We start from the raw sequence: 26858 nt of genomic DNA, 5'->3' as shown, positions 1-26858 counted from the left end.
TTCCCATGCTCACTTACTCTCACCACTCTCTTCACCCCAACATTCTCTCTTTTCTGAAAACCTCTACAAATCTTCACCTTCACCTCCACAAGATAATGATCAGACATCCCTCCAGTTGCACCTCTCAGCACATTAACATCCAAAAGTCTCTCTTTCACGCGCCTGTCAATTAACACGTAATCCAATAACGCTCTCTGGCCATCTCTCCTACTTACATACGTATACTTATGTATATCTCTCTTTTTAAACCAGGTATTCCTAATCGCCAGTCCTTTTTCAGCACATAAATCTACAAGCTCTTCACCATTTCCATTTACAACACTGAACACCCCATGTATGCCAATTATTCCCTCAACTGCCACATTACTCACCTTCGCATTCAAATCACCCATCGCTATAACCCGATCTTGTGCATCAAAACCACTAACACACTCATTAAGCTGCTCCCAAAACACTTGCCTCTCATTTTATTTTTTTTATTTTTTTTTTTATTATACTTTGTCGCTGTCTCCCGCGTTTGCGAGGTAGCGCAAGGAAACAGACGAAAGAAATGGCCCAACCCCCCCCCCATACACATGTATATACATACGTCCACACACGCAAATATACATACCTACACAGCTTTCCATGGTTTACCCCAGACGCTTCACAAGCCTTGATTCAATCCACTGACAGCACGTCAACCCCGGTATACCACATTGCTCCAATTCACTCTATTCCTTGCCCTCCTTTCACCCTCCTGCATGTTCAGGCCCCGATCACACAAAATCTTTTTCACTCCATCTTTCCACCTCCAATTTGGTCTCCCTCTTCTCCTCGTTCCCTCCACCTCCGACACATATATCCTCTTGGTCAATCTTTCCTCACTCATTCTCTCCATGTGCCCAAACCACTTCAAAACACCCTCTTCTGCTCTCTCAACCACGCTCTTTTTATTTCCACACATCTCTCTTACCCTTACGTTACTCACTCGATCAAACCACCTCACACCACACATTGTCCTCAAACATCTCATTTCCAGCACATCCATCCTCCTGCGCACAACTCTATCCATAGCCCACGCCTCGCAACCATACAACATTGTTGGAACCACTATTCCTTCAAACATACCCATTTTTGCTTTCCGAGATAATGTTCTCGACTTCCACACATTCTTCAAGGCCCCCAGAATTTTCGCCCCCTCCCCCACCCTATGATCCACTTCCGCTTCCATGGTTCCATCCGCTGCCAGATCCACTCCCAGATATCTAAAACACTTCACTTCCTCCAGTTTTTCTCCATTCAAACTCACCTCCCAATTGACTTGACCCTCAACCCTACTGTACCTAATAACCTTGCTCTTATTCACATTTACTCTTAACTTTCTTCTTCCACACACTTTACCAAACTCAGTCACCAGCTTCTGCAGTTTCTCACATGAATCAGCCACCAGCGCTGTATCATCAGCGAACAACAACTGACTCACTTCCCAAGCTCTCTCATCCCCAACAGACTTCATACTTGCCCCTCTTTCCAAAACTCTTGCATTTACCTCCCTAACAACCCCATCCATAAACAAATTAAACAACCATGGAGACATCACACACCCCTGCCGCAAACCTACATTCACTGAGAACCAATCACTTTCCTCTCTTCCTACACGTACACATGCCTTACATCCTCGATAAAAACTTTTCACTGCTTCTAACAACTTTCCTCCCACACCATATATTCTTAATACCTTCCACAGAGCATCTCTATCAACTCTATCATATGCCTTCTCCAGATCCATAAATGCTACATACAAATCCATTTGCTTTTCTAAGTATTTCTCACATACATTCTTCAAAGCAAACACCTGATCCACACATCCTCTACCACTTCTGAAACCACACTGCTCTTCCCCAATCTGATGCTCTGTACATGCCTTCACCCTCTCAATCAATACCCTCCCATATAATATGCCTCTCATATATACATTAAATATCCTTACCAACCAGTCTTCAACACAGTCAACCCCTTTTTTAATAAATTCCACTGCAATACCATCCAAACCCGCTTCCTTGCCAGCTTTCACCTTCTGGTAAGCTTTTACCTCTTCTCTATTTACCAAATCATTCTCCCTAACCCTCTCATTTTTCACACCACTTCGACCAAAACACCCTGTATCTGCCACTCTGTCATCTAACATATTCAACAAACCTTCAAAATGTTCACTTCATCTCCTTCTAACATCACCACTACTTGTTATCACCTCCCCAGAAGCCCCCTTCGTCGATGTTCCCAACCATTCCAACATCACTCGATCGTGCTCAGAACTCTTACCATCTTTCATAGTTTTTCTAATCATTTGCTTCTTGAAATTGCTGTCTGCTCAGAATTTCAATATTTTCTCCCTTTTCTTCATCATATCATAAACTTCATATCATAAATAGTTGATGAACCAGTACTATAGATGTCACGCAGCTTATGCACCGAAACACCATGGTCTATTTCTTTCAACAGTTCTACTTTATCTGGATCAATATGGACTGGTGTTTATGTTTGACACCAGTACTGACACTGTCATATGTCTTAGAAGCCATAGCTAGGGTTAAATTTAAGCAAAATAAGGTAAGAATCTCACAGAATTGCGGCATCACCACCAACAAGTGCAGTATAAAGAATCTAAATAAGCGCAACCTACACACAACGCCATCTTTGGCTGCCCAGTAAACTAGTCTGGTGGCCATGGTAATTTCAAGTTCCCTCACGTAATTTTGTCCAGATTAAAGGAGGTGCAGAACCATCAGTTGCTGAAAATTCGGTGGTGTATTATAATTAGTGCAGTGAACTAAGTATATTACGTAAAGATAGGATGGCATTTGATGGCCTTTACTGGCCTGAGGACAGCCTTCAGGTCCAACTTAAAACCTTGTCTAAATTTTGACATGCCTACTTCTGAACTTAGGTGCTCTAGGTGCCCCATGAAACTATAGTACATCTGAACCTTGATTATGGCCTTTTTTAGCCTATGACACATTAGCAGACCGTTGTCCTATAAGGGATACTTAATTCATATTGTTTTAAATGAACCTGTGTCCTTGCTTCCTTCACATGATCTTGAGGTGTCTTCATTATAATTTAAGGTAGATAGGTCAGATGTTTTAAAAGAGAGCAGTGAACTAAGTATAATCTATAAAGCTGGAATGACCTTTGGTTGCCTTCATTGGCCTTTAAGGCTAATGTACAGTAGCCTAAAAACTAGCCCAGTTTCTTGTGTAACTACAGCCAAAATTTGGGGATTCTGTGTTCTACAGTTCAGCCTTGAAAAAGGTATGCACAAACACACAAGGTCACAAATGCAGAAATACGTGAAGGTATTAAGTTATATGAGATGCTCATGATTAAAGCATATATTTGCCTGTCATTTCAGCTTCCTAAAAAAGAATGTAGAGTTATGCTGAGGGTGAAATAGGAGAGAATTAAGGGATACATTATTGAGACATATGTGTCTGTGGCAGGTAGATAGTTGTTGGGAGGCAGCCACTGACCAGGAAGGTGTATTACCACTACTACTTACTTGGGTATCAGGAGGGTTAGTGGCATCTGCATAGTGAGTCATCATTTCAGTGGCTGTAAAGTTGTACTCCTCTGACCCAGGTAGCTGTCTTTTCTTTCCGCCTCACCCACACATAGATTGCTGGCACTGTGTCCACAAACAACACTTAACTCTTACAACTCATTCTTCATAACTCTAGATTTTCCTGTGTTGAGCACTATGTGTTAGCCTTGCCTTTTGGTAAAATGGTAGGAGCAGTAGATAAAAGCAGTAGGTAGAAACATTAGACTGGAGTGTTATGTAGAAGTAGTAGGTTATGAATATTTAGGTAGTAGTTGCGTGGAACAATAGTTTAAAGTAGTTTGTAGGAACACTAGGTGGGAGCCTCTGGAAATATTGTGCTAGAGTTGCCCTCTGCCAGTGGCCTGTTAAGGATAAAGCATGGAAAGGCTAAGAAGTGGCACTGTAATTCACCAGTTATGGAGAAACTTTTTCCGTGGTCACCCCCTTGAGGGAGCTTCCAAAGGGAATGGACATCTGAGATATAGATAGATAGATAGATGTGATTGTGGAGTAATATCCAGAGATGTAAGACTGGTGTATGGAGGAAGTGCTTGCATGAGCTAACTTGCTGTGTAGGTGAAGAACGCATTTCAAATATAGGAAGATGAAAAGAAATTCTACTAGTTCCCTTGCTGGTGAATTTTACATTGAACAGTAGATTACTCCTTTTCTTCTATCTGCACTCATTATGTTTTATTTTCGTTTCAGCTGAAGCAGTACAAGAACATCAAGAAGAACCAAAGATGCCAGAGGAATCACACTCCCCTGTCTCAAGACCTAAAACCTCTCGCACTTTTGTAAACTTTGCTCAAGCAAGAAAGAAGCAAATTGCAGCACAGGTTTGGCTTTTTCCTTTCTTTCTATCCTTTAGATTATTCTTGAGAGGAGGTTGTAATTAATTACTTGCTTGTGAATCCTTATATATACTGTGTGGGGAGGAGGGAGCTCTACAGTCTTGGAGGCCCATCTCCTGAACTTTTTCTACAGTCAGCTTCTTAAATTAATGTATGCTGTTTCCATTAACATTCTCACGATATACTTTAGTAAATTTGTCCACTGTTCCTATCTTATAAAAGTACTTCTTTATATCTTTAAAGTGTCTTGCTTAACTTCATGTTATGGCCTCTGCTTGTTTTATCCTTTCACCTTTCAGGGAACTGTTTATTATTCACTTAATCAAAATGATTTAAATTCTTAAAGGATACTATCATGTTACCCTTTATTCGTCTCTCTTCCAACGTGGGCAAATTTAAGGCCTCTTGCCTTTCCCCATAATTCAGCACTCCTAATTTTGCAATCTTTTGCCATCCTCTGGACTATTGGTTCCTGGAGACATTGTTATAGACGCCCAAGGTGTCTATATAATTGTGTAGGGGATCAATAGATGTCTAGGGGTTAACAGGGGGTTGATAAAATTCTAGGGGGTCAAAAAACTTTAAAGATTTAAATATATTTATTATTTATTTATTTTGCTTTGTCGCTGTCTCCAGCGTTAGCGAGGTAGCGCAAGGAAACAGCCGAAAGAATGGCCCAACCCACCTACATACACATGTATATACATACACGTCCACACATGCAAATATACATACCTATACATCTCAATGCACACATATATATATACACACTCAGACATATACATATATACACATGTACATTATTCATACTGTCTGCCTTTATTTATTCCCATCGCCACCCCGCCCCACATGGAATAACAACCCCCTCCCCCTCATGTGTGCGAGGTAGCGCTAGGAAAAGACAACAAAGGCCCCATTCATTCACACTCAGTCTCTAGCTGTCATGTAATAATGCACCGAAACCGCAGCTCCCTTTCCACATCCAGGCCCCACAGAACTTTCCATGGTTCACCCCAGACGCTTCACATTCCCTGGTTCAATCCACTGACAGCACGTCGACCCCGGTATACCACATCGTTCCAATTCACTCTATTCCTTGCACGCCTTTCACCCTCCTGCATGTTCAGGCCCCGATCACTCAAAATCTTTTCACACCATCTTTCCACCTCCAATTTGGTCTCCCACTTCTCCTCGTACCCTCCACCTCAGACACATATATCCTCTTGGTCAATCTTTCCTCACTCATTCTCTCCATGTGACCAAACCATTTCTAAACACCCTCTTCTGCTCTCTCAACCACACTCTTTTTATTTCCACACATCTCTCTTACCCTATTATTACTTACTCGATCAAACCACCTCACACCACATATTGTCCTCAAACATCTCATTTCCAGCACATCCACCCTCCTGCACACAACTCTATTCATAGCCCACGCCTCGCAGCCATACAACATTGTTGGAACCATCATTCCTTCAAACATACGCATTTTTGCTTTCCGAGATAATGTTCTCAACTTCCACACATTCTTCAAGGCTCCCAGAATTTTCGCCCCCTCCCCAACCCTATGATTCACTTCCGCTTCCATGGTTCCATCTGCTAAAACACTTTACTTCCTCCAGTTTTTCTCCATTCAAACTTAACTCCCAATTGACTTGTCCCTCAACCCTACTGTACCTAATAACCTTGCTCTTATTCACATTTACTCTTAACTTTCTTCTTTCACACACTTTACCAAACTCAGTCACCAGCTTCTGCAGTTTCTCACATGAATCAGCCACCAGCGCTGTATCATCAGTGAACAACAACTGACTCACTTCCTAAGCTCTCTCATCCACAACAGACTGCATACTTGCCCCTCTTTCCAAAACTCTTGCATTCACCTCCCTAACAACCCCATCCATACACAAATTAAACAACCATGGAGACATCACACACCCCTGCCGCAAACCTACATTCACTGAGAACCAATCACTTTCCTCTCTTCCTACACGTACACATGCCTTACATCCTCGATAAAAACTTTTCACTGCTTCTAACAACTTGCCTCCCACACCATATATTCTTAATACCTTCCACAGAGCATCTCTATCAACTCTATCATATTCCTTCTCCAGATCCAGAAATGCTACATACAAATCCATTTGCTTTTCTAAGTATTTCTCACATACATTCTTCAAAGCAAACATCTGATCCACACATCCTCTACGACTTCTGAAACCACACTGCTCTTCCCCAAGCTGGTGCTCTGTACATGCCTTCACCCTCTCAATCAATACCCTCCCATATAATTTACCAGGAGTACTCAACAAACTTAAACCTCTGTAATTTGAGCACTCACTCTTATCCCCTTTGCCTTTGTACAATGTCACTATGCACGCATTCCGCCAATCCTCAGACACCTCACCATGAATCATACATACATTGAATAACCTTACCAACCAGTCAACAAAACAGCCACTCCCTTTTTTAATAAATTCCACTGCAATACTATCCAAACCTGCTGCCTTGGCAGCTTTCATCTTCCGCAAAGCTTTTACTACCTCTTCTCTGTTTACCAAATCATTTTCCCTAACCCTCTCACTTTGCACACCACCTCGACCAAAACACCCTATATCTGCCACTCTATCATCAAACACATTCAACAAACCTTCAAAATACTCACTCCATCCCCTCACATCACCACTACTTGTTATCACCTCCCCATTAGCTCCCTTCTGAAGTTCCCATTTGCTCCCTTGTCTTACGCACTTTATTTACCTCCTTCCAAAACATCTTTTTATTCTCCCTAAAATCTAATGATACTCTCTCACCCCAACTCTCATTTGCCCTCTTTTTCACCTCTTGCACCTTTCTCTTGGCCTCCTGCCTCTTTCTTTTATACATCTCCCACTCAGTTGCATTTTTTCCCTGCAAAAATCATCCAAATGCCACTCTCTTCTCTTTCACTAATAATCTTACCTCTTCATCCCACCACTCACTACCCTTTCTAATCAACCCACCTCCCACGCTTCTCATGCCACAAGCATCTTTTGCGCAAGCCATCACTGCTTCCCTAAATACATCCCATTTCTCCCCCACTCCCCTTACCTCCTTTGTTCTCACCTTTTTCCATTCTGTACTCGGTCTCTCTTGGTACTTCCTCACACAAGTCTCCTTCCCAAGCTCACTTACTCTCACCACTCTCTTCACCCCAACATTCTCTCTTTTCTGAAAACCTCTACAAATCTTCACCTTCACCTCCACAAGATAATGATCAGACATCCCTCCAGTTGCACCTCTCAGCACATTAACATCCAAAAGTCTCTCTTTCGTGCGCCTGTCAATTAACACGTAATCCAATAACACTCTCTGGCCATCTCTCCTACTTACATACGTATACTTATGTATATCTCTCTTTTTAAACCAGGTATTCCCAATCACCAGTCCTTTTTCAGCACATAAATCTACAAGCTCTTCACCATTTCTATTTACAACACTGAACACCCCATGTATACCAATTATTCCCTCAACTGCCTCATTACTCACCTTTGCATTCAAATCACCCATCACTATAACCCGGACTTGTGCATCAAAACCACTAACACACTCATTCAGCTGCTCCCAAAACACTTGCCTCTCATGATCGTTCTTCTCATGCCCAGGTGCATATGCACCAATAATCACCCATCTCTCTCCATCAACTTTCAGTTTTACCCATGTCAATGTAGAGTTTACTTTCTTACACTCTATCACATACTCCCACAACTCCTGTTTCAGGAGTACTGCTACTCCTTCCCTTGCTCTTGTCCTCTCACTAACCCCTGACTTTACTCCCAAGACATTCCCAAACTACTCTTCCCCTTTACCCTTGAGCTTCGTTTCACTCAGAGCCAAAACATCCAGGTTCCTTTCCTCAAACATACTACCTATCTCTCCTTTTTTCTCATCTTGGTTACATCCACACACATTTAGACCCCCCAATCTGAGCCTTCGAGGAGGATGAGCACTCCCCGCGTGACTCCTTCTTCTGTTTAAATAGTCTGTCATATGTAATATTAAGGAAAGGCAGAGCAAGTCTCTTTTCTTCATATAATGAGGTGGAAAACCATGACCTAATGATTATCATTTGGCCCAACCATCTCATTGAGAATGTAGACTTCCTCAGTTGAAAGATATTTTCCATTATTTTGGCTTTTTATAAACTTGTTGAAAATAGCGAGGTAGCACCAGGAAACAGACGAAGAAAGGCCACATCTGCTCACACTCATAATCTAGCACCTCTGTAATGCACCGCATCTACAGCTCCCAATCCGCATCCAAGCCCCACAGACCTCTCCATGGTTTACTCTGGACTCTTCACATTGATACCACGTCGACCCCAGTATGCCACATTGTTCCAATTCACTCTATTCCATGCATGCCCTTCTTCCTCCTCCATGTTCAGGTCTTGATCACTCAAAATCTGTTTCATTCCATCCTTCCACCTCCAGTTTGGTCTCCAGCTTTTTGTTCCATCCACCTCCAACACATATATCATCTTTTTAACCTTTCCTCACTCATTCTCTCCATATGTCCAACCATTTCAACATGCTCTCTTCTCTCTCAACTACACTCTCCTTATTGCCACACATCTCTCTTACCCTTTCATTACTTACTTGATCAAACCACCTCACACCACATGTTGTCCTCAAGCATTTCATTTCCGACACATCACTCTGTACAACCCTATCCATAGCTGATGCCTCACGCTCGTATGATATTGTTAGAACTACTAATCCTTCAAACATACTCATTTTGTTGTCGGAGATAATGTGCTTGCTTTCCACACATTCTTCATCACTCCTAGAACCTTCACCCCCTCCCCCACCTTATGACTAACTTTTGCTTCCATAGTTCCATTCATTGCCAAGCCCACTTCAAGGTATTGAAAACACAACACTTCCTTCAATTTTTCTCCATTCAGACTTACTTCCCAACAAACTTCTCCTTCAACCCTGTCCTTTAACCCTACTAAACCTAATAACCTTGCTCTTATTCACATTTACTCTATGAGGTAGTTTGATTAAGTAATGAAAGGGTAAGAGATGTGTGGTAATGAAAAGTGTGGTTGAGAGAACAGAAGAGGGTGTGTTGAAATAGTTTGGTCACATGGAGACAATGAGTGAGGAAAGATTGACAAAGAGGATCTATGTGCCAGAGGTAGAGGGAATGAGGAGAAGCAGGAGACCAAATTGGAAGTGAAAGGATGGAGTGAGAAAGATTTTGAGCAATCTGGACCCGAACATACAGGTGGGTGAAAGGCATGCAAGAAAAAGAGTGAATTGGAACAATGTGGTTTAAAGGGGTTGATGTGCTGTCCGTGGATTAAACCAGGGCACATGAATCATCTGTGGTAAGCCATGGAAAGTTTCGTGGGCCCTGGATGTGGAAAGGGAGCTATGGTTTTGGTACATCACAGATGACAGCTAGAGCCTGGGTGTGAACTCATGGGGCCTTTTTTGTCTTTTCCTAGTAATACATCATGCATGTAGGGGATGTGTATGTGTGTGTGTGTGTGTGTGCTATTTCATATGTGACGGGATGGCGACAGGAATTAATGAAGGCAGCAAGTATGAATATGTACATGTACATATATGTAAATGTCTGTGTATGTATATGTATATATACGTTGAAATATATAGGTAAGAATATGTGCGAGTGTGGGCTTTTATGTATATACATGTGTATGTGGGAGGGTTGGGCCATTCTTTCGTTTCTTCCCTTGTGCTATATATATATATATATATATATATAGCACAAGTGAGCTTGGGAAGGAGACTTGTGTGAGGAAGTACCAGGAGAGACTGAGTACAGAATGGAAAAAGGTGAGAACAATGGAAGTAAGGGGAGTGGGGGAGGAATGGGATGTATTTAGGGAATCAGTGATGGATTGCGCAAAAGATGCTTGTGGCATGAGAAGAGTGGGAGGTGGGTTGATTAGAAAGGGTAGTGAGTGGTGGGATGAAGAAGTAAGAGTATTAGTGAAAGAGAAGAGAGAGGCATTTGGACTATTTTTGCAGGGAAAAAATGATATTGAGTGGGAGACGTATAAAAGAAAGAGACAGGAGGTCAAGAGAAAGGTGCAAGAGGTGAAAAAAAGGGCAAATGAGAGTTGGGGTGAGAGAGTATCATTAAATTTTAGGGAGAATAAAAAGATGTTCCGGAAGGAGGTAAATAAAGTGTGTAAGACAAGGGAGCAAATGGGAACTTCAGTGAAGGGCGCAAATGGGGAGGTGATAACAAGTAGTGGTGATGTGAGAAGGAGATGGAGTGAGTATTTTGAAGGTTTGTTGAATGTGTTTGATGATAGAGTGGCAGATATAGGGTGTTTTGGTCGAGGTGGTGTGCAAAGTGCGAGGGTTAGGGAAAATGATTTGGTAAACAGAGAAGAGGTAGTGAAAGCTTTGCGGAAGATGAAAGCCGGCAAGGCAGCAGGTTTGGATGGTATTGCATTGGAATTTATTAAAAAAGGGGGTGACTGTATTGTTGACTGGTTGGTAAGGTTATTTAATGTATGTATGACTCATGGTGAGGTGCCTGAGGATTGGCGGGATGCGTGCATAGTGCCATTGTACAAAGGCAAAGGGGATAAGAGTGAGTGCTCAAATTACAGAGGTATAAGTTTGTTGAGTATTCCTGGCAAATTATATGGGAGGGTATTGATTGAGAGGGTGAAGGCATGTACAGAGCATCAGATTGGGGAAGAGCAGTGTGGTTTCAGAAGTGGTAGAGGATGTGTGGATCAGGTGTTTGCTTTGAAGAATGTATGTGAGAAATACTTAGAAAAGCAAATGGATTTGTATGTAGCATTTCTGGATCTGGAGAAGGCATATGATAGAGTTGATAGAGATGCTCTGTGGAAGGTATTAAGAATATATGGTGTGGGAGGCAAGTTGTTAGAAGCAGTGAAAAGTTTTTATCGAGGATGTAAGGCATGTGTACGTGTAGGAAGAGAGGAAAGTGATTGGTTCTCAGTGAATGTAGGTTTGCGGCAGGGGTGTGTGATGTCTCCATGGTTGTTTAATTTGTTTATGGATGGGGTTGTTAGGGAGGTGAATGCAAGAGTTTTGGAAAGAGGGGCAAGTATGAAGTCTGTTGGGGATGAGAGAGCTTGGGAAGTGAGTCAGTTGTTGTTCGCTGATGATACAGCGCTGGTGGCTGATTCATGTGAGAAACTGCAGAAGCTGGTGACTGAGTTTGGTAAAGTGTGTGAAAGAAGAAAGTTAAGAGTAAATGTGAATAAGAGCAAGGTTATTAGGTACAGTAGGGTTGAGGGTCAAGTCAATTGGGAGGTGAGTTTGAATGGAGAAAAACTGGAGGAAGTAAAGTGTTTTAGATATCTGGGAGTGGATCTGGCAGCGGATGGAAACATGGAAGCGGAAGTGGATCATAGGGTGGGGGAGGGGGCGAAAATTCTGGGAGCCTTGAAGAATGTGTGGAAGTCGAGAACATTATCTCGGAAAGCAAAAATGGGTATGTTTGAAGGAATAGTGGTTCCAACAATGTTGTATGGTTGCGAGGCGTGGACTATGGATAGAGTTGTGCGCAGGAGGATGGATGTGCTGGAAATGAGATGTTTGAGGACAATGTGTGGTGTGAGGTGGTTTGATCGAGTAAGTAACGTAAGGGTAAGAGAAATGTGTGGAAATAAAAAGAGCGTGGTTGAGAGAGCAGAAGAGGGTGTTTTGAAATGCTTTGGTCACATGGAGAGAATGAGTGAGGAAAGATTGACCAAGAGGATATATGTGTCGGAGGTGGAGGGAACGAGGAGAAGAGGGAGACCAAATTGGAGGTGGAAAGATGGAGTGAAAAAGATTTTGTGTGATCGGGGCCTGAACATGCAGGAGGGTGAAAGGAGGGCAAGGAATAGAGTGAATTGGAGCGATGTGGTATACCGGGGTTGACGTGCTGTCAGTGGATTGAATCAAGGCATGTGAAGCGTCTGGGGTAAACCATGGAAAGCTGTGTAGGTATGTATATTTGCGTGTGTGGACGTATGTATATGCATGTGTATGGGGGTGGGTTGGGCCATTTCTTTCGTCTGTTTCCTTGCACTACCTCGCAAACGCGGGAGACAGCGACAAAGCAAAAAAAAAAATATATATATATATATTTGGATGGTATTGCAGTGGAATTTATTAAAAAAGGGGGTGACTGTATTGTTGACTGGTTGGTAAGGTTATTTAATGTATGTATGACTCATGGTGAGGTGCCTGAGGATTGGCGGAATGCGTGCATAGTGCCATTGTACAAAGGCAAAGGGGATAAGAGTGAGTGCTCAAATTACAGAGGTATAAGTTTGTTGAGTATTCCTGGTAAATTATATGGGAGGATATTGATTGAGAGGGTGAAGGCATGTACAGAGCATCAGATTGGGGAAGAGCAGTGTGGTTTCAGAAGTGGTAGAGGATGTGTGGATCAGGTGTTTGCTTTGAAGAATGTATGTGAGAAATACTTAGAAAAGCAAATGGATTTGTATGTAGCATTTATGGATCTGGAGAAGGCATATGATAGAGTTGATAGAGATGCTCTGTGGAAGGTATTAAGAATATATGGTGTGGGAGGAAAGTTGTTAGAAGCAGTGAAAAGTTTTTATCGAGGATGTAAGGCATGTGTACGTGTAGGAAGAGAGGAAAGTGATTGGTTCTCAGTGAATGTAGGTTTGCGGCAGGGGTGTGTGATGTCTCCATGATTGTTTAATTTGTTTATGGATGGGGTTGTTAGGGAGGTAAATGCAAGAGTTTTGGAAAGAGGGGCAAGAATGAAGTCTGTTGGGCATGAGAGAGCTTGGGAAGTGAGTCAGTTGTTGTTCGCTGATGATACAGCGCTGGTGGCTGATTCATGTGAGAAACTGCAGAAGCTGGTGACTGAGTTTGGTAAAGTGTGTGGAAGAAGAAAGTTAAGAGTAAATGTGAATAAGAGCAAGGTTATTAGGTACAGTAGGGTTGAGGGTCAAGTCAATTGGGAGGTGAGTTTGAATGGAGAAAATCTGGAGGAAGTGAAGTGTTTTAGATATCTGGGAGTGGATCTGGCAGCGGATGGAACCATGGAAGCGGAAGTGGATCATAGGGTGGGGGAGGGGGCGAAAATTCTGGGGGCCTTGAAGAATGTGTGGAAGTCGAGAACATTATCTCGGAAAGCAAAAATGGGTATGTTTGAAGGAATAGTGGTTCCAACAATGTTGTATGGTTGCGAGGCGTGGGCTATGGATAGAGTTGTGCGCAGGAGGATGGATGTGCTGGAAATGAGATGTTTGAGGACAATGTGTGGTGTGAGGTGGTTTGATCGAGTGAGTAACGTAAGGGTAAGAGAGATGTGTGGAAATAAAAAGAGCGTGGTTGAGAGAGCAGAAGAGGGTGTTTTGAAGTGGTTTGGGCACATGGAGAGGATGAGTGAGGAAAGATTGACCAAGAGGATATATGTGTCGGAGGTGGAGGGAACAAGGAGCAGAGGGAGACCAAATTGGAGGTGGAAAGATGGAGTGAAAAAGATTTTGTGTGATCGGGGCCTGAACATGCAGGAGGGTGAAAGGAGGGCAAGGAATAGAGTGAATTGGAGCGATGTGGTATACCGGGGTTGACGTGCTGTCAGTGGATTGAATCAAGGCCTGTGAAGCGTCTGGGGTAAACCATGGAAAGCTGTGTAGGTATGTATATTTGCGTGTGTGGACGTATGTATATACATGTGTATGGGGGGGGGGGGTTGGGCCATTTCTTTTGTCTGTTTCCTTGCGCTACCTCGCAAACGCGGGAGACAGCGACAAAGTATAATAAATAAAATATATATATATATATATATATATATATATATATATATATATATATATATATATATTTATTAAAAAAAGGGGGTGACTGTATTGTTGACTGGTTGGTAAGGTTATTTAATGTATGTATGACTCATGGTGAGGTGCCTGAGGATTGGCGGAATGCGTGCATAGTGCCATTGTACAAAGGCAAAGGGGATAAGAGTGAGTGCTCAAATTACAGAGGTATAAGTTTGTTGAGTATTCCTGGTAAATTATATGGGAGGGTATTGATTGAGAGGGTGAAGGCATGTACAGAGCATCAGATTGGGGAAGAGCAGTGTGGTTTCAGAAGTGGTAGAGGATGTGTGGATCAGGTGTTTGCTTTGAAGAATGTATGTGAGAAATACTTAGAAAAGCAAATGGATTTGTATGTAGCATTTATGGATCTGGAGAAGGCATATGATAGAGTTGATAGAGATGCTCTGTGGAAGGTATTAAGAATATATGGTGTGGGAGGCAAGTTGTTAGAAGCAGTGAAAAGTTTTTATCGAGGATGTAAGGCATGTGTACGTGTAGGAAGAGAGGAAAGTGATTGGTTCTCAGTGAATGTAGGTTTGCGGCAGGGGTGTGTGATGTCTCCATGGTTGTTTAATTTGTTTATGGATGGGGTTGTTAGGGAGGTAAATGCAAGAGTCTTGGAAAGAGGGGCAAGTATGAAGTCTGTTGGGGATGAGAGAGCTTGGGAAGTGAGTCAGTTGTTGTTCGCTGATGATACAGCGCTGGTGGCTGATTCATGTGAGAAACTGCAGAAGCTGGTGACTGAGTTTGGTAAAGTGTGTGGAAGAAGAAAGTTAAGAGTAAATGTGAATAAGAGCAAGGTTATTAGGTACAGTAGGGTTGAGGGTCAAGTCAATTGGGAGGTGAGTTTGAATGGAGAAAAACTGGAGGAAGTGAAGTGTTTTAGATATCTGGGAGTGGATCTGTCAGCGGATGGAACCATGGAAGCGGAAGTGGATCATAGGGTGGGGGAGGGGGCGAAAATTTTGGGAGCCTTGAAAAATGTGTGGAAGTCGAGAACATTATCTCGGAAAGCAAAAATGGGTATGTTTGAAGGAATAGTGGTTCCAACAATGTTGTATGGTTGCGAGGCGTGGGCTATGGATAGAGTTGTGCGCAGGAGGATGGATGTGCTGGAAATGAGATGTTTGAGGACAATGTGTGGTGTGAGGTGGTTTGATCGAGTAAGTAACGTAAGGGTAAGAGAGATGTGTGGAAATAAAAAGAGCGTGGTTGAGAGAGCAGAAGAGGGTGTTTTGAAATGGTTTGGGCACATGGAGAGAATGAGTGAGGAAAGATTGACCAAGAGGATATATGTGTCGGAGGTGGAGGGAACGAGGAGAAGAGGGAGACCAAATTGGAGGTGGAAAGATGGAGTGAAAAGATTTTGTGTGATCGGGGCCTGAACATGCAGGAGGGTGAAAGGAGGGCAAGGAATAGAGTGAATTGGAGCGATGTGGTATACAGGGGTTGACGTGCTGTCAGTGGATTGAATCAAGGCATGTGAAGCGTCTGGGGTAAACCATGGAAAGCTGTGTAGGTATGTATATTTGCGTGTGTGGACGTGTGTATGTACATGTGTATGGGGGGGGGGTTGGGCCATTTCTTTCGTCTGTTTCCTTGCGCTACCTCGCAAACGCGGGAGACAGCGACAAAGTATAAAAAAAAAAAAAAAATATATATATATATATATATATATATATATATTTATTAAAAAAAGGGGGTGACTGTATTGTTGACTGGTTGGTAAGGTTATTTAATGTATGTATGACTCATGGTGAGGTGCTTGAGGATTGGCGGAATGCGTGCATAGTGCCATTGTACAAAGGCAAAGGGGATAAGAGTGAGTGCTCAAATTACAGAGGTATAAGTTTGTTGAGTATTCCTGGTAAATTATATGGGAGGGTATTGATTGAGAGGGTGAGGGCATGTACAGAGCATCAGATTGGGGAAGAGCAGTGTGGTTTCAGAAGTGGTAGAGGATGTGTGGATCAGGTGTTTGCTTTGAAGAATGTATGTGAGAAATACTTAGAAAAGCAAATGGATTTGTATGTAGCATTTATGGATCTGGAGAAGGCATATGATAGAGTTGATAGAGATGCTCTGTGGAAGGTATTAAGAATATATGGTGTGGGAGGCAAGTTGTTAGAAGCAGTGAAAAGTTTTTATCGAGGATGTAAGGCATGTGTACTGTGTAGGAAGAGAGGAAAGTGATTGGTTCTCAGTGAATGTAGGTTTGCGGCAGGGGTGTGTGATGTCTCCATGGTTGTTTAATTTGTTTATGGATGGGGTTGTTAGGGAGGTAAATGCAAGAGTCTTGGAAAGAGGGGCAAGTATGAGGTCTGTTGGGGATGAGAGAGCTTGGGAAGTGAGTCAGTTGTTGTTCGCTGATGATACAGCGCTGGTGGCTGATTCATGTGAGAAACTGCAGAAGCTGGTGACTGAGTTTGGTAAAGTGTGTGGAAGAAGAAAGTTAAGAGTAAATGTGAATAAGAGCAAGGTTATTAGGTACAGTAGGGTTGAGGGTCAAGTCAATTGGGAGGTGAGTTTGAATGGAGAAAAACTGGAGGAAGTGAAGTGTTTTAGATATCTGGGAGTGGATCTGGCAGCGGATGGAACCATGGAAGCGGAAGTGGATCATAGGGTGGGGGAGGGGGCGAAAATTCTGGGAGCCTTGAAAAATGTGTGGAAGTCGAGAACATTATCTCGGAAAGCAAAAATGGGTATGTTTGAAGGAATAGTAGTTCCAACAATGTTGTATGGTTGCGAGGCGTGGGCTATGGATAGAGTTGTGCGCAGGAGGATGGATGTGCTGGAAATGAGATGTTTGAGGACAATGTGTGGTGTGAGGTGGTTTGATCGAGTAAGTAACGTAAGGGTAAGAGAGATGTGTGGAAATAAAAAGAGCGTGGTTGAGAGAGCAGAAGAGGGTGTTTTGAAATGGTTTGGGCACATGGAGAGAATGAGTGAGGAAAGATTGACCAAGAGGATATATGTGTCGGAGGTGGAGGGAACGAGGAGAAGAGGGAGACCAAATTGGAGGTGGAAAGATGGAGTGAAAAGGATTTTGTGTGATCGGGGCCTGAACATGCAGGAGGGTGAAAGGAGGGCAAGGAATAGAGTGAATTGGAGCGATGTGGTATACAGGGGTTGACGTGCTGTCAGTGGATTGAATCAAGGCATGTGAAGCGTCCGGGGTAAACCATGGAAAGCTGTGTAGGTATGTATATTTGCGTGTGTGGACGTGTGTATGTACATGTGTATGGGGAGGGTTGGGCCATTTCTTTCGTCTGTTTCCTTGCGCTACCTCGCAAACGCGGGAGACAGCGACAAAGTATAAAAAAAAAAAAAATATATATATATTTATATTTATATTATTTATTTTTATTTTCCTTTGTCGCTGTCTCCCGCGTTTGCGAGGTAGCGCAAGGAAACAGACGAAAGAAATGGCCCGACCCACCCCCATACACAGTGTATATACATACACGTCCACACATGCAAATATACATACCTATACATCTCAATGTACACATATATATACACACACAGACACATGCATATATACCCATGCACACAATTCACACTGCCTTTATTCATTCCCACCGCCACCTCGCCACACATGGAATACCATCCCCCTCCCCCCTCATGTGTGCGAGGTAGCACTAGGAAAAGACAACAAAGGCCCCATTCATTCACACTCAGTCTCTAGCTGTCATGAAATAATGCCCGAAACCACAGCTCCCTTTCCACATCCAGGCCCCACACAACTTTCCATGGTTTACCCCAGACGCTTCACATGCCCTGATTCAATCCACTGACAGCACGTCAACCCCGGTATATCACATCAATCCAATTCACTCTATTCCTTGCCCTCCTTTCACCCTCCTGCATGTTCAGGCTCCGATCACTCAAAATCTTTTTCACTCCATCTTTCCACCTCCAATTTGGTCTCCCACTTCTCCTCGTTCCCTCCACCACCGACACATATATCCTCTTGGTCAATCTTTCCTCACTCATTCTATCCATGTGCCCAAACCATTTCAAAACACCCTCTTCTGCTCTCTCAACCACACTCTTTTTATTTCCACACATCTCTCTTACCCTTACGTTACTTACTCGATCAAACCACCTCACACCACACATTGTCCTCAAACATCTCATTTCCAGTACATCCACCCACCTGCACAAAACTCTATCCATAGCCCACGCCTCGCAACCATACAACATTGTTGGAACCACTATTCCTTCAAACATACCCATTTTTGCTTTCCGAGATAATGTTCTTGACTTCCACACATTCATCAAGGCTCCCAGGATTTTCGCCCCCTCCCCCACCCTATGGTTCACTTCTGCTTCCATGGTTCCATCCGCTGCCAGATCCACTCCCAGATATCTAAAACACTTTACTTCCTCCAGTTTTTCTCCAGTCAGACTTACCTCCCAATTGACTTGACCCTCAACCCTACTGTACCTAACAACCTTGCTCTTATTCACATTTACTCTTAACTTTCTTCTTTCACACACTTTACCAAACTCAGTCACCAGCTTCTGCAGTTTCTCACATGAATCAGCCACCAGCGCTGTATCATCAGCGAACAACAACTGACTCGCTTCCCAAGCTCACTCATCCACAACAGGCTTCATACTTGCCCCTCTTTCCAAAACTCTTGCATTCACCTCCCTAACAACCCCATCCATAAACAAATTAAACAACCATGAAGACATCACACACCCCTGCCGCAAACCTACATTCACTGAGAACCAATCACTTTCCTCTCTTCCTACACGTACACATGCCTTACATCCTTTATAAAAACTTTTCACTGCTTCTAACAACTTGCCTCCCACACCATATATTCTTAATACCTTCCACAGAGCATCTCTATCAGCTCTATCATATGCCTTCTCCAGATCCATAAATGATATATACAAATCCATTTGCTTTTCTAAGTATTTCTCACATACATTCTTCAAAGCAAACACCTGATCCACACATCCTCTACCACTTCTGAAACCATACTGCTCTTCCCCAATCTGATGCTCTTTACATGCCTTCACCCTCTCAATCAATACCCTCCCATATAATTTACCAGGAATACTCAACAAACTTATACCTCTGTAATTTGAGCACTCACTCTTATCCCCTTTGCCTTTGTACAATGTCACTATGCACGCATTCCGCCAAACCTCAGGCACCTCACCATGAGTCATACATACATTAAATAACCTTACCAACCAGTCAACAATACAGTCACCCCCTTTTTTAATAAATTCCACTGCAATACCATCCAAACCTGCTGCCTTGCCGGCTTTCATCTTCCGCAAAGCTTTTACTACCTCTTCTCTGTTTACCAAATCATTTTCCCTAACCCTCTCGCTTTGTACACCACCTCGACCAAAACACCCTATATCTGCCACTCTATCATCAATCACATTCAACAAACCTTCAAAATACTCACTCCATCTCCTTCTTACATCACCAACTCTCATTTACCCTCTTTTTCACCTCTTGCACCTTTCTCTTGACCTCCTGTCTCTTTCTTTTATACATCTCCCACTCAATTGCATTGTGGGAGTATGTGATAGAATGTAAGAAAGTAGATTCTCGATTAATATAGGTAAAACTGAAAGTTGATGGAGAGAGATGGGTGATTATTGGTGCATATGCACCTGGGCATGAGAAGAAAGATCATGAGAGGCAAGTGTTTTGGGAGCAGCTGAATAAGTGTGTTAGTGGTTTTGATGCACGAGACCGGGTTATAGTGATGGGTGATTTGAATGCAAAGGTGAGTAATGTGGCAGTTGAGGGAATAATTGGTATACATGGGGTGTTCAGTGTTGTAAATGGAAATGGTGAAGAGCTTGTAGATTTATGTGCTGAAAAAGGACTGGTGATTGGGAATACCTCGTTTAAAAAGCGAGATATACATAAGTATACGTATGTAAGCAGGAGAAATGGCCAGAGAGCGTGATTGGATTACGTGTTAATTGACAGGCGCGCGAAAGAGAGACTTTTGGATGTTAATGTGCTGAGAGGTGCAACTGGAGGGATGTCTGCTCATTATCTTGTGGAGGCTAAGGTGAAGATTTGTATGGGTTTTCAGAAAAGAAGAGTGAATGTTGGGATGAACAGGGTGGTGAGAGTAAATGAGCTTGGGAAGGAGACTTGTGTGAGGAAGTACCAGGAGAGACTGAGTACAGAATGGAAAAGGTGAGAACAATGGAAGTAAGGGGAGTGGGGGAGGAATGGGATGTATTTAGGGAATCAGTGATGGATTGCGCAAAAGATGCTTGTGGCATGAGAAGAGTGGGAGGTGGGTTGATTAGAAAGGGTAGTGAGTGGTGGGATGAAGAAGTAAGATTATTAGTGAAAGAGAAGAGAGAGGCATTTGGACGATATATATATATATATATATATATATATATATATATATATATATATATATATATATATATATATATATATATATATATATATTATTTATTTATATTTATTATAATTTGTCGCTGTCTCCCGCGTTTGCGAGGTAGCGCAATGAAACAGACGAAAGAAATGGCTCAACCCCTCCCCCCATACACATGTATATACATACGTCCACACACGCAAATATACATACCTACACAGCTTTCCATGGTTTACCCCAGACTCTTCACATGCCTTGCTTCAATCCACTGACAGCATGTCAACCCCGGTATACCACATCACTCCAATTCACTCTATTCCTTGCCCTCCTTTCACCCTCCTGCATATTCAGGCCCCGATCACACAAAATCTTTTTCACTCCATCTTTCCACCTCCAATTTGATCTCCCTCTTCTCCTTGTTCCCTCCACCTCCGACACATATATCCTCTTGGTCAATCTCTCCTCACTCATCCTCTCCATGTGCCCAAACCACTTCAAAACACCCTCTTCTGCTCTCTCAACCACGTTCTTTTTATTTCCACACATCTCTCTTACCCTTACGTTACTCACTCGATCAAACCACCTCACACCACACATTGTCCTCAAACATCTCATTTCCAGCACATCCATCCTCCTGCGCACAACTCTATCCATAGCCCACGCCTCGCAACCATACAACATTGTTTGAACCACTATTCCTTCAAACATACCCATTTTTGCTTTCCGAGATAATGTTCTCGACTTCCACACATTCATCAAGGCTCCCAGGATTTTCGCCTCCTCCCCCACCCTATGGTTCACTTCTGCTTCCATGGTTCCATCCGCTGCCAGATCCACTCCCAGATATCTAAAACACTTTACTTCCTCCAGTTTTTCTCCAGTCAGACTTACCTCCCAATTGACTTGACCCTCAACCCTACTGTACCTAATAACCTTGCTCTTATTCACATTTACTCTTAACTTTCTTCTTTCACACACTTTACCAAACTCAGTCACCAGCTTCTGCAGTTTCTCACATGAATCAGCCACCAGCGCTGTATCATCAGCGAACAACAACTGACTCACTTCCCAAGCTCACTCATCCACAACAGGCTTCATACTTGCCCCTCTTTCCAAAACTCTTGCATTCACCTCCCTAACAACCCCATCCATAAACAAATTAAACAACCATGAAGACATCACACACCCCTGCCGCAAACCTACATTCACTGAGAACCAATCACTTTCCTCTCTTCCTACACGTACACATGCCTTACGTCCTCTATAAAAACTTTTCACTGCTTCTAACAACTTGCCTCCCACACCATATATTCTTAATACCTTCCACAGAGCATCTCTATCAGCTCTATCATATGCCTTCTCCAGATCCATAAATGATATATACAAATCCATTTGCTTTTCTAAGTATTTCTCACATACATTCTTCAAAGCAAACACCTGATCCACACATCCTCTACCACTTCTGAATCCATACTGCTCTTCCCCAATCTGATGCTCTTTACATGCCTTCACCCTCTCAATCAATACCCTCCCATATAATTTACCAGGAATACTCAACAAACTTATACCTCTGTAATTTGAGCACTCACTCTTATCCCCTTTGCCTTTGTACAATGTCACTATGCACGCATTCCGCCAAACCTCAGGCACCTCACCATGAGTCATACATACATTAAATAACCTTACCAACCAGTCAAAAATACAGTCACCCCATTTTTTAATAAATTCCACTGCAATACCATCCAAACCTGCTGCCTTGCCGGCTTTCATCTTCCGCAAAGCTTTTACTACCTCTTCTCTGTTTACCAAATCATTTTCCCTAACCCTCTCACTTTGTACACCACCTCGACCAAAACACCCTATATCTGCCACTCTATCATCAATCACATTCAACAAACCTTCAAAATACTCACTCCATCTCCTTCTCACATCACCACTACTTGTTATCACCTCCCCATTTGCGCCCTTCACTGAAGTTCCCATTTGCTCCCTTGTCTTACGAACTTTATTTACCTCCATCCAGAACATCTTTTTATTCTCCCTAAAATTTAATGATACTCTCTCACCCCAACTCTCATTTACCCTCTTTTTCACCTCTTGCACCTTTCTCTTGACCTCCTGTCTCTTTCTTTTATACATCTCCCACTCAATTGCATTGTGGGAGTATGTGATAGAATGTAAGAAAGTAGATTCTCGATTAATATAGGTAAAACTGAAAGTTGATGGAGAGAGATGGGTGATTATTGGTGCATATGCACCTGGGCATGAGAAGAAAGATCATGAGAGGCAAGTGTTTTGGGAGCAGCTGAATAAGTGTGTTAGTGGTTTTGATGCACGAGACCGGGTTATAGTGATGGGTGATTTGAATGCAAAGGTGAGTAATGTGGCAGTTGAGGGAATAATTGGTATACATGGGGTGTTCAGTGTTGTAAATGGAAATGGTGAAGAGCTTGTAGATTTATGTGCTGAAAAAGGACTGGTGATTGGGAATACCTCATTTAAAAAGCGAGATATACATAAGTATACGTATGTAAGCAGGAGAAATGGCCAGAGAGCGTTATTGGATTACGTGTTAATTGACAGGCGCGCGAAAGAGAGACTTTTGGATGTTAATGTGCTGAGAGGTGCAACTGGAGGGATGTCTGCTCATTATCTTGTGGAGGCTAAGGTGAAGATTTGTATGGGTTTTCAGAAAAGAAGAGTGAATGTTGGGATGAACAGGGTGGTGAGAGTAAATGAGCTTGGGAAGGAGACTTGTGTGAGGAAGTACCAGGAGAGACTGAGTACAGAATGGAAAAGGTGAGAACAATGGAAGTAAGGGGAGTGGGGGAGGAATGGGATGTATTTAGGGAATCAGTGATGGATTGCGCAAAAGATGCTTGTGGCATGAGAAGAGTGGGAGGTGGGTTGATTAGAAAGGGTAGTGAGTGGTGGGATGAAGAAGTAAGATTATTAGTGAAAGAGAAGAGAGAGGCATTTGGACGATATATATATATATATATATATATATATATATATATATATATATATATATATATATATATATATATATATATATATATATATTATTTATTTATATTTATTATACTTTGTCGCTGTCTCCCGCGTTTGCGAGGTAGCGCAATGAAACAGACGAAAGAAATGCCTCAACCCCTCCCCCCATACACATGTATATACATACGACCACACACGCAAATATACATACCTACACAGCTTTCCATGGTTTACCCCAGACGCTTCACATGCCTTGCTTCAATCCACTGACAGCATGTCAACCCCGGTATACCACATCGCTCCAATTCACTCTATTCCTTGCCCTCCTTTCACCCTCCTGCATATTCAGGCCCCGATCACACAAAATCTTTTTCACTCCATCTTTCCACCTCCAATTTGATCTCCCTCTTCTCCTTGTTCCCTCCACCTCCGACACATATATCCTCTTGGTCAATCTCTCCTCACTCATCCTCTCCATGTGCCCAAACCACTTCAAAACACCCTCTTCTGCTCTCTCAACCACGTTCTTTTTATTTCCACACATCTCTCTTACCCTTACGTTACTCACTCGATCAAACCACCTCACACCACACATTGTCCTCAAACATCTCATTTCCAGCACATCCATCCTCCTGCGCACAACTCTATCCATAGCCCACGCCTCGCAACCATACAACATTGTTGGAACCACTATTCCTTCAAACATACCCATTTTTGCTTTCCGAGATAATGTTCTTGACTTCCACACATTCTTCAAGGCCCCCAGGATTTTCGCCCCCTCCCCCACCCTATGATCCACTTCCGCTTCCATGGTTCCATTCGCTGCCAGATCCACTCCCAGATATCTAAAACACTTCACTTCCTCCAGTTTTTCTCCATTCAAACTCACCTCCCAATTGACTTGACCCTCAACCCTACTGTACCTAATAACCTTGCTCTTATTCACATTTACTTTTAACTTTCTTCTTTCACACACTTTTCCAAACTCAGTCACCAGCTTCTGCAGTTTCTCACATGAATCAGCCACCAGCGCTGTATCATCAGCGAACAACAACTGACTCACTTCCCAAGCTCTCTCATCCCCAACAGACTTCATACTTGCCCCTCTTTCCAGGACTCTTGCATTTACCTCCCTAACAACCCCATCCATAAACAAATTAAACAACCATGGAGACATCACACACCCCTGCCGCAAACCTACATTCACTGAGAACCAATCACTTTCCTCTCTTCCTACACGTACACATGCCTTACATCCTCGATAAAAACTTTTCACTGCTTCTAACAACTTTCCTCCCACACCATATATTCTTACTACCTTCCACAGAGCATCTCTATCAACTCTATCATATGCCTTCTCCAGATCCATAAATGCTACATACAAATCCATTTGCTTTTCTAAGTATTTCTCACATACATTCTTCAAAGCAAACACCTGATCCACACATCCTCTACCACTTCTGAAACCACACTGCTCTTCCCCAATCTGATGCTCTGTACATGCCTTCACCCTCTCAATCAATACCCTCCCATATATATATATATATATATATATATATATATATATATATATATTTATATTTATTATACTTTGTCGCTGTCTCCCGCGTTTGCGAGGTAGCGCAAGGAAACAGACGAAAGAAATGGCCCAACCCCCCCCCCCCATACACATGTATATACATACATCCACACACGCAAATATACATACCTACACAGCTTTCCATGGTTTACCCCAGACGCTTCACATGCCTTGCTTCAATCCACTGACAGCACGTCAACCCCGGTATACCACATCACTCCAATTCACTCTATTCCTTGCCCTCCTTTCACCCTCCTGCATATTCAGGCCCCGATCACACAAAATCTTTTTCACTCCATCTTTCCACCTCCAATTTGGACTCCCTCTTCTCCTTGTTCCCTCCACCTCCGACACATATATCCTCTTGGTCAATCTCTCCTCACTCATCCTCTCCATGTGCCCAAACCACTTCAAAACACCCTCTTCTGCTCTCTCAACCACGTTCTTTTTATTTCCACACATCTCTCTTACCCTTACGTTACTCACTCGATCAAACCACCTCACACCACACATTGTCCTCAAACATCTCATTTCCAGCACATCCATCCTCCTGCGCACAACTCTATCCATAGCCCACGCCTCGCAACCATACAACATTGTTGGAACCACTATTCCTTCAAACATACCCATTTTTGCTTTCCGAGATAATGTTCTCGACTTCCACACATTCTTCAAGGCCCCCAGGATTTTCGCCCCCTCCCCCACCCTATGATCCACTTCCGCTTCCATGGTTCCATCCGCTGCCAGATCCACTCCCAGATATCTAAAACACTTCACTTCCTCCAGTTTTTCTCCATTCAAACTCACCTCCCAATTGACTTGACCCTCAACCCTACTGTACCTAATAACCTTGCTCTTATTCACATTTACTCTTAACTTTCTTCTTCCACACACTTTTCCAAACTCAGTCACCAGCTTCTGCAGTTTCTCACATGAATCAGCCACCAGCGCTGTATCATCAGCGAACAACAACTGACTCACTTCCCAAGCTCTCTCATCCCCAACAGACTTCATACTTGCCCCTCTTTCCAAAACTCTTGCATTTACCTCCCTAACAACCCCATCCATAAACAAATTAAACAACCATGGAGACATCACACACCCCTGCCGCAAACCTACATTCACTGAGAACCTAATCACTTTCCTCTCTTCCTACACGTACACATGCCTTACATCCTCGATAAAAACTTTTCACTGCTTCTAACAACTTTCCTCCCACACCATATATTCTTAATACCTTCCACAGAGCATCTCTATCAACTCTATCATATGCCTTCTCCAGATCCATAAATGCTACATACAAATCCATTTGCTTTTCTAAGTATTTCTCACATACATTCTTCAAAGCAAACACCTGATCCACACATCCTCTACCACTTGTGAAACCACACTGCTCTTCCCCACTCTGATGCTCTGTACATGCCTTCACCCTCTCAATCAATACCCTCCCATATATATATATATATATATATATATATATATATATATATATATATATATATATATATATATGTATATTTTTTTTTTTTTTTTTCATACTATTCGCCATTTCCCGCGTTAGCGAGGTAGCGTTAAGAATAGAGAACTGGGCCTTTTTGGAATATTCTCACCTGGCCCC

General features: G+C 42.7%; 1 protein-coding gene across 2 annotated transcripts in view; it reads left to right on the top strand.

Moving 5' to 3' along the window:
• LOC139757449 (uncharacterized) overlaps positions 1-26858 on the top strand; it is a 652064-nt gene that overhangs the window by 191243 nt on the left and 433963 nt on the right. For both annotated transcript variants that reach the window (XM_071677974.1, XM_071677975.1), the window contains exon 8: positions 4292-4422. In XM_071677974.1, coding sequence (XP_071534075.1) covers positions 4292-4422 — 131 coding nt within the window. The remainder of the gene's footprint in view (positions 1-4291; positions 4423-26858) is intronic.

The sequence above is a fragment of the Panulirus ornatus genome, chromosome 26 (genome assembly GCF_036320965.1).
Source record: "Panulirus ornatus isolate Po-2019 chromosome 26, ASM3632096v1, whole genome shotgun sequence".
Lineage (NCBI taxonomy): Eukaryota > Metazoa > Arthropoda > Malacostraca > Decapoda > Palinuridae > Panulirus > Panulirus ornatus.
This window is presented reverse-complemented; position numbering and strand designations above follow the sequence as displayed.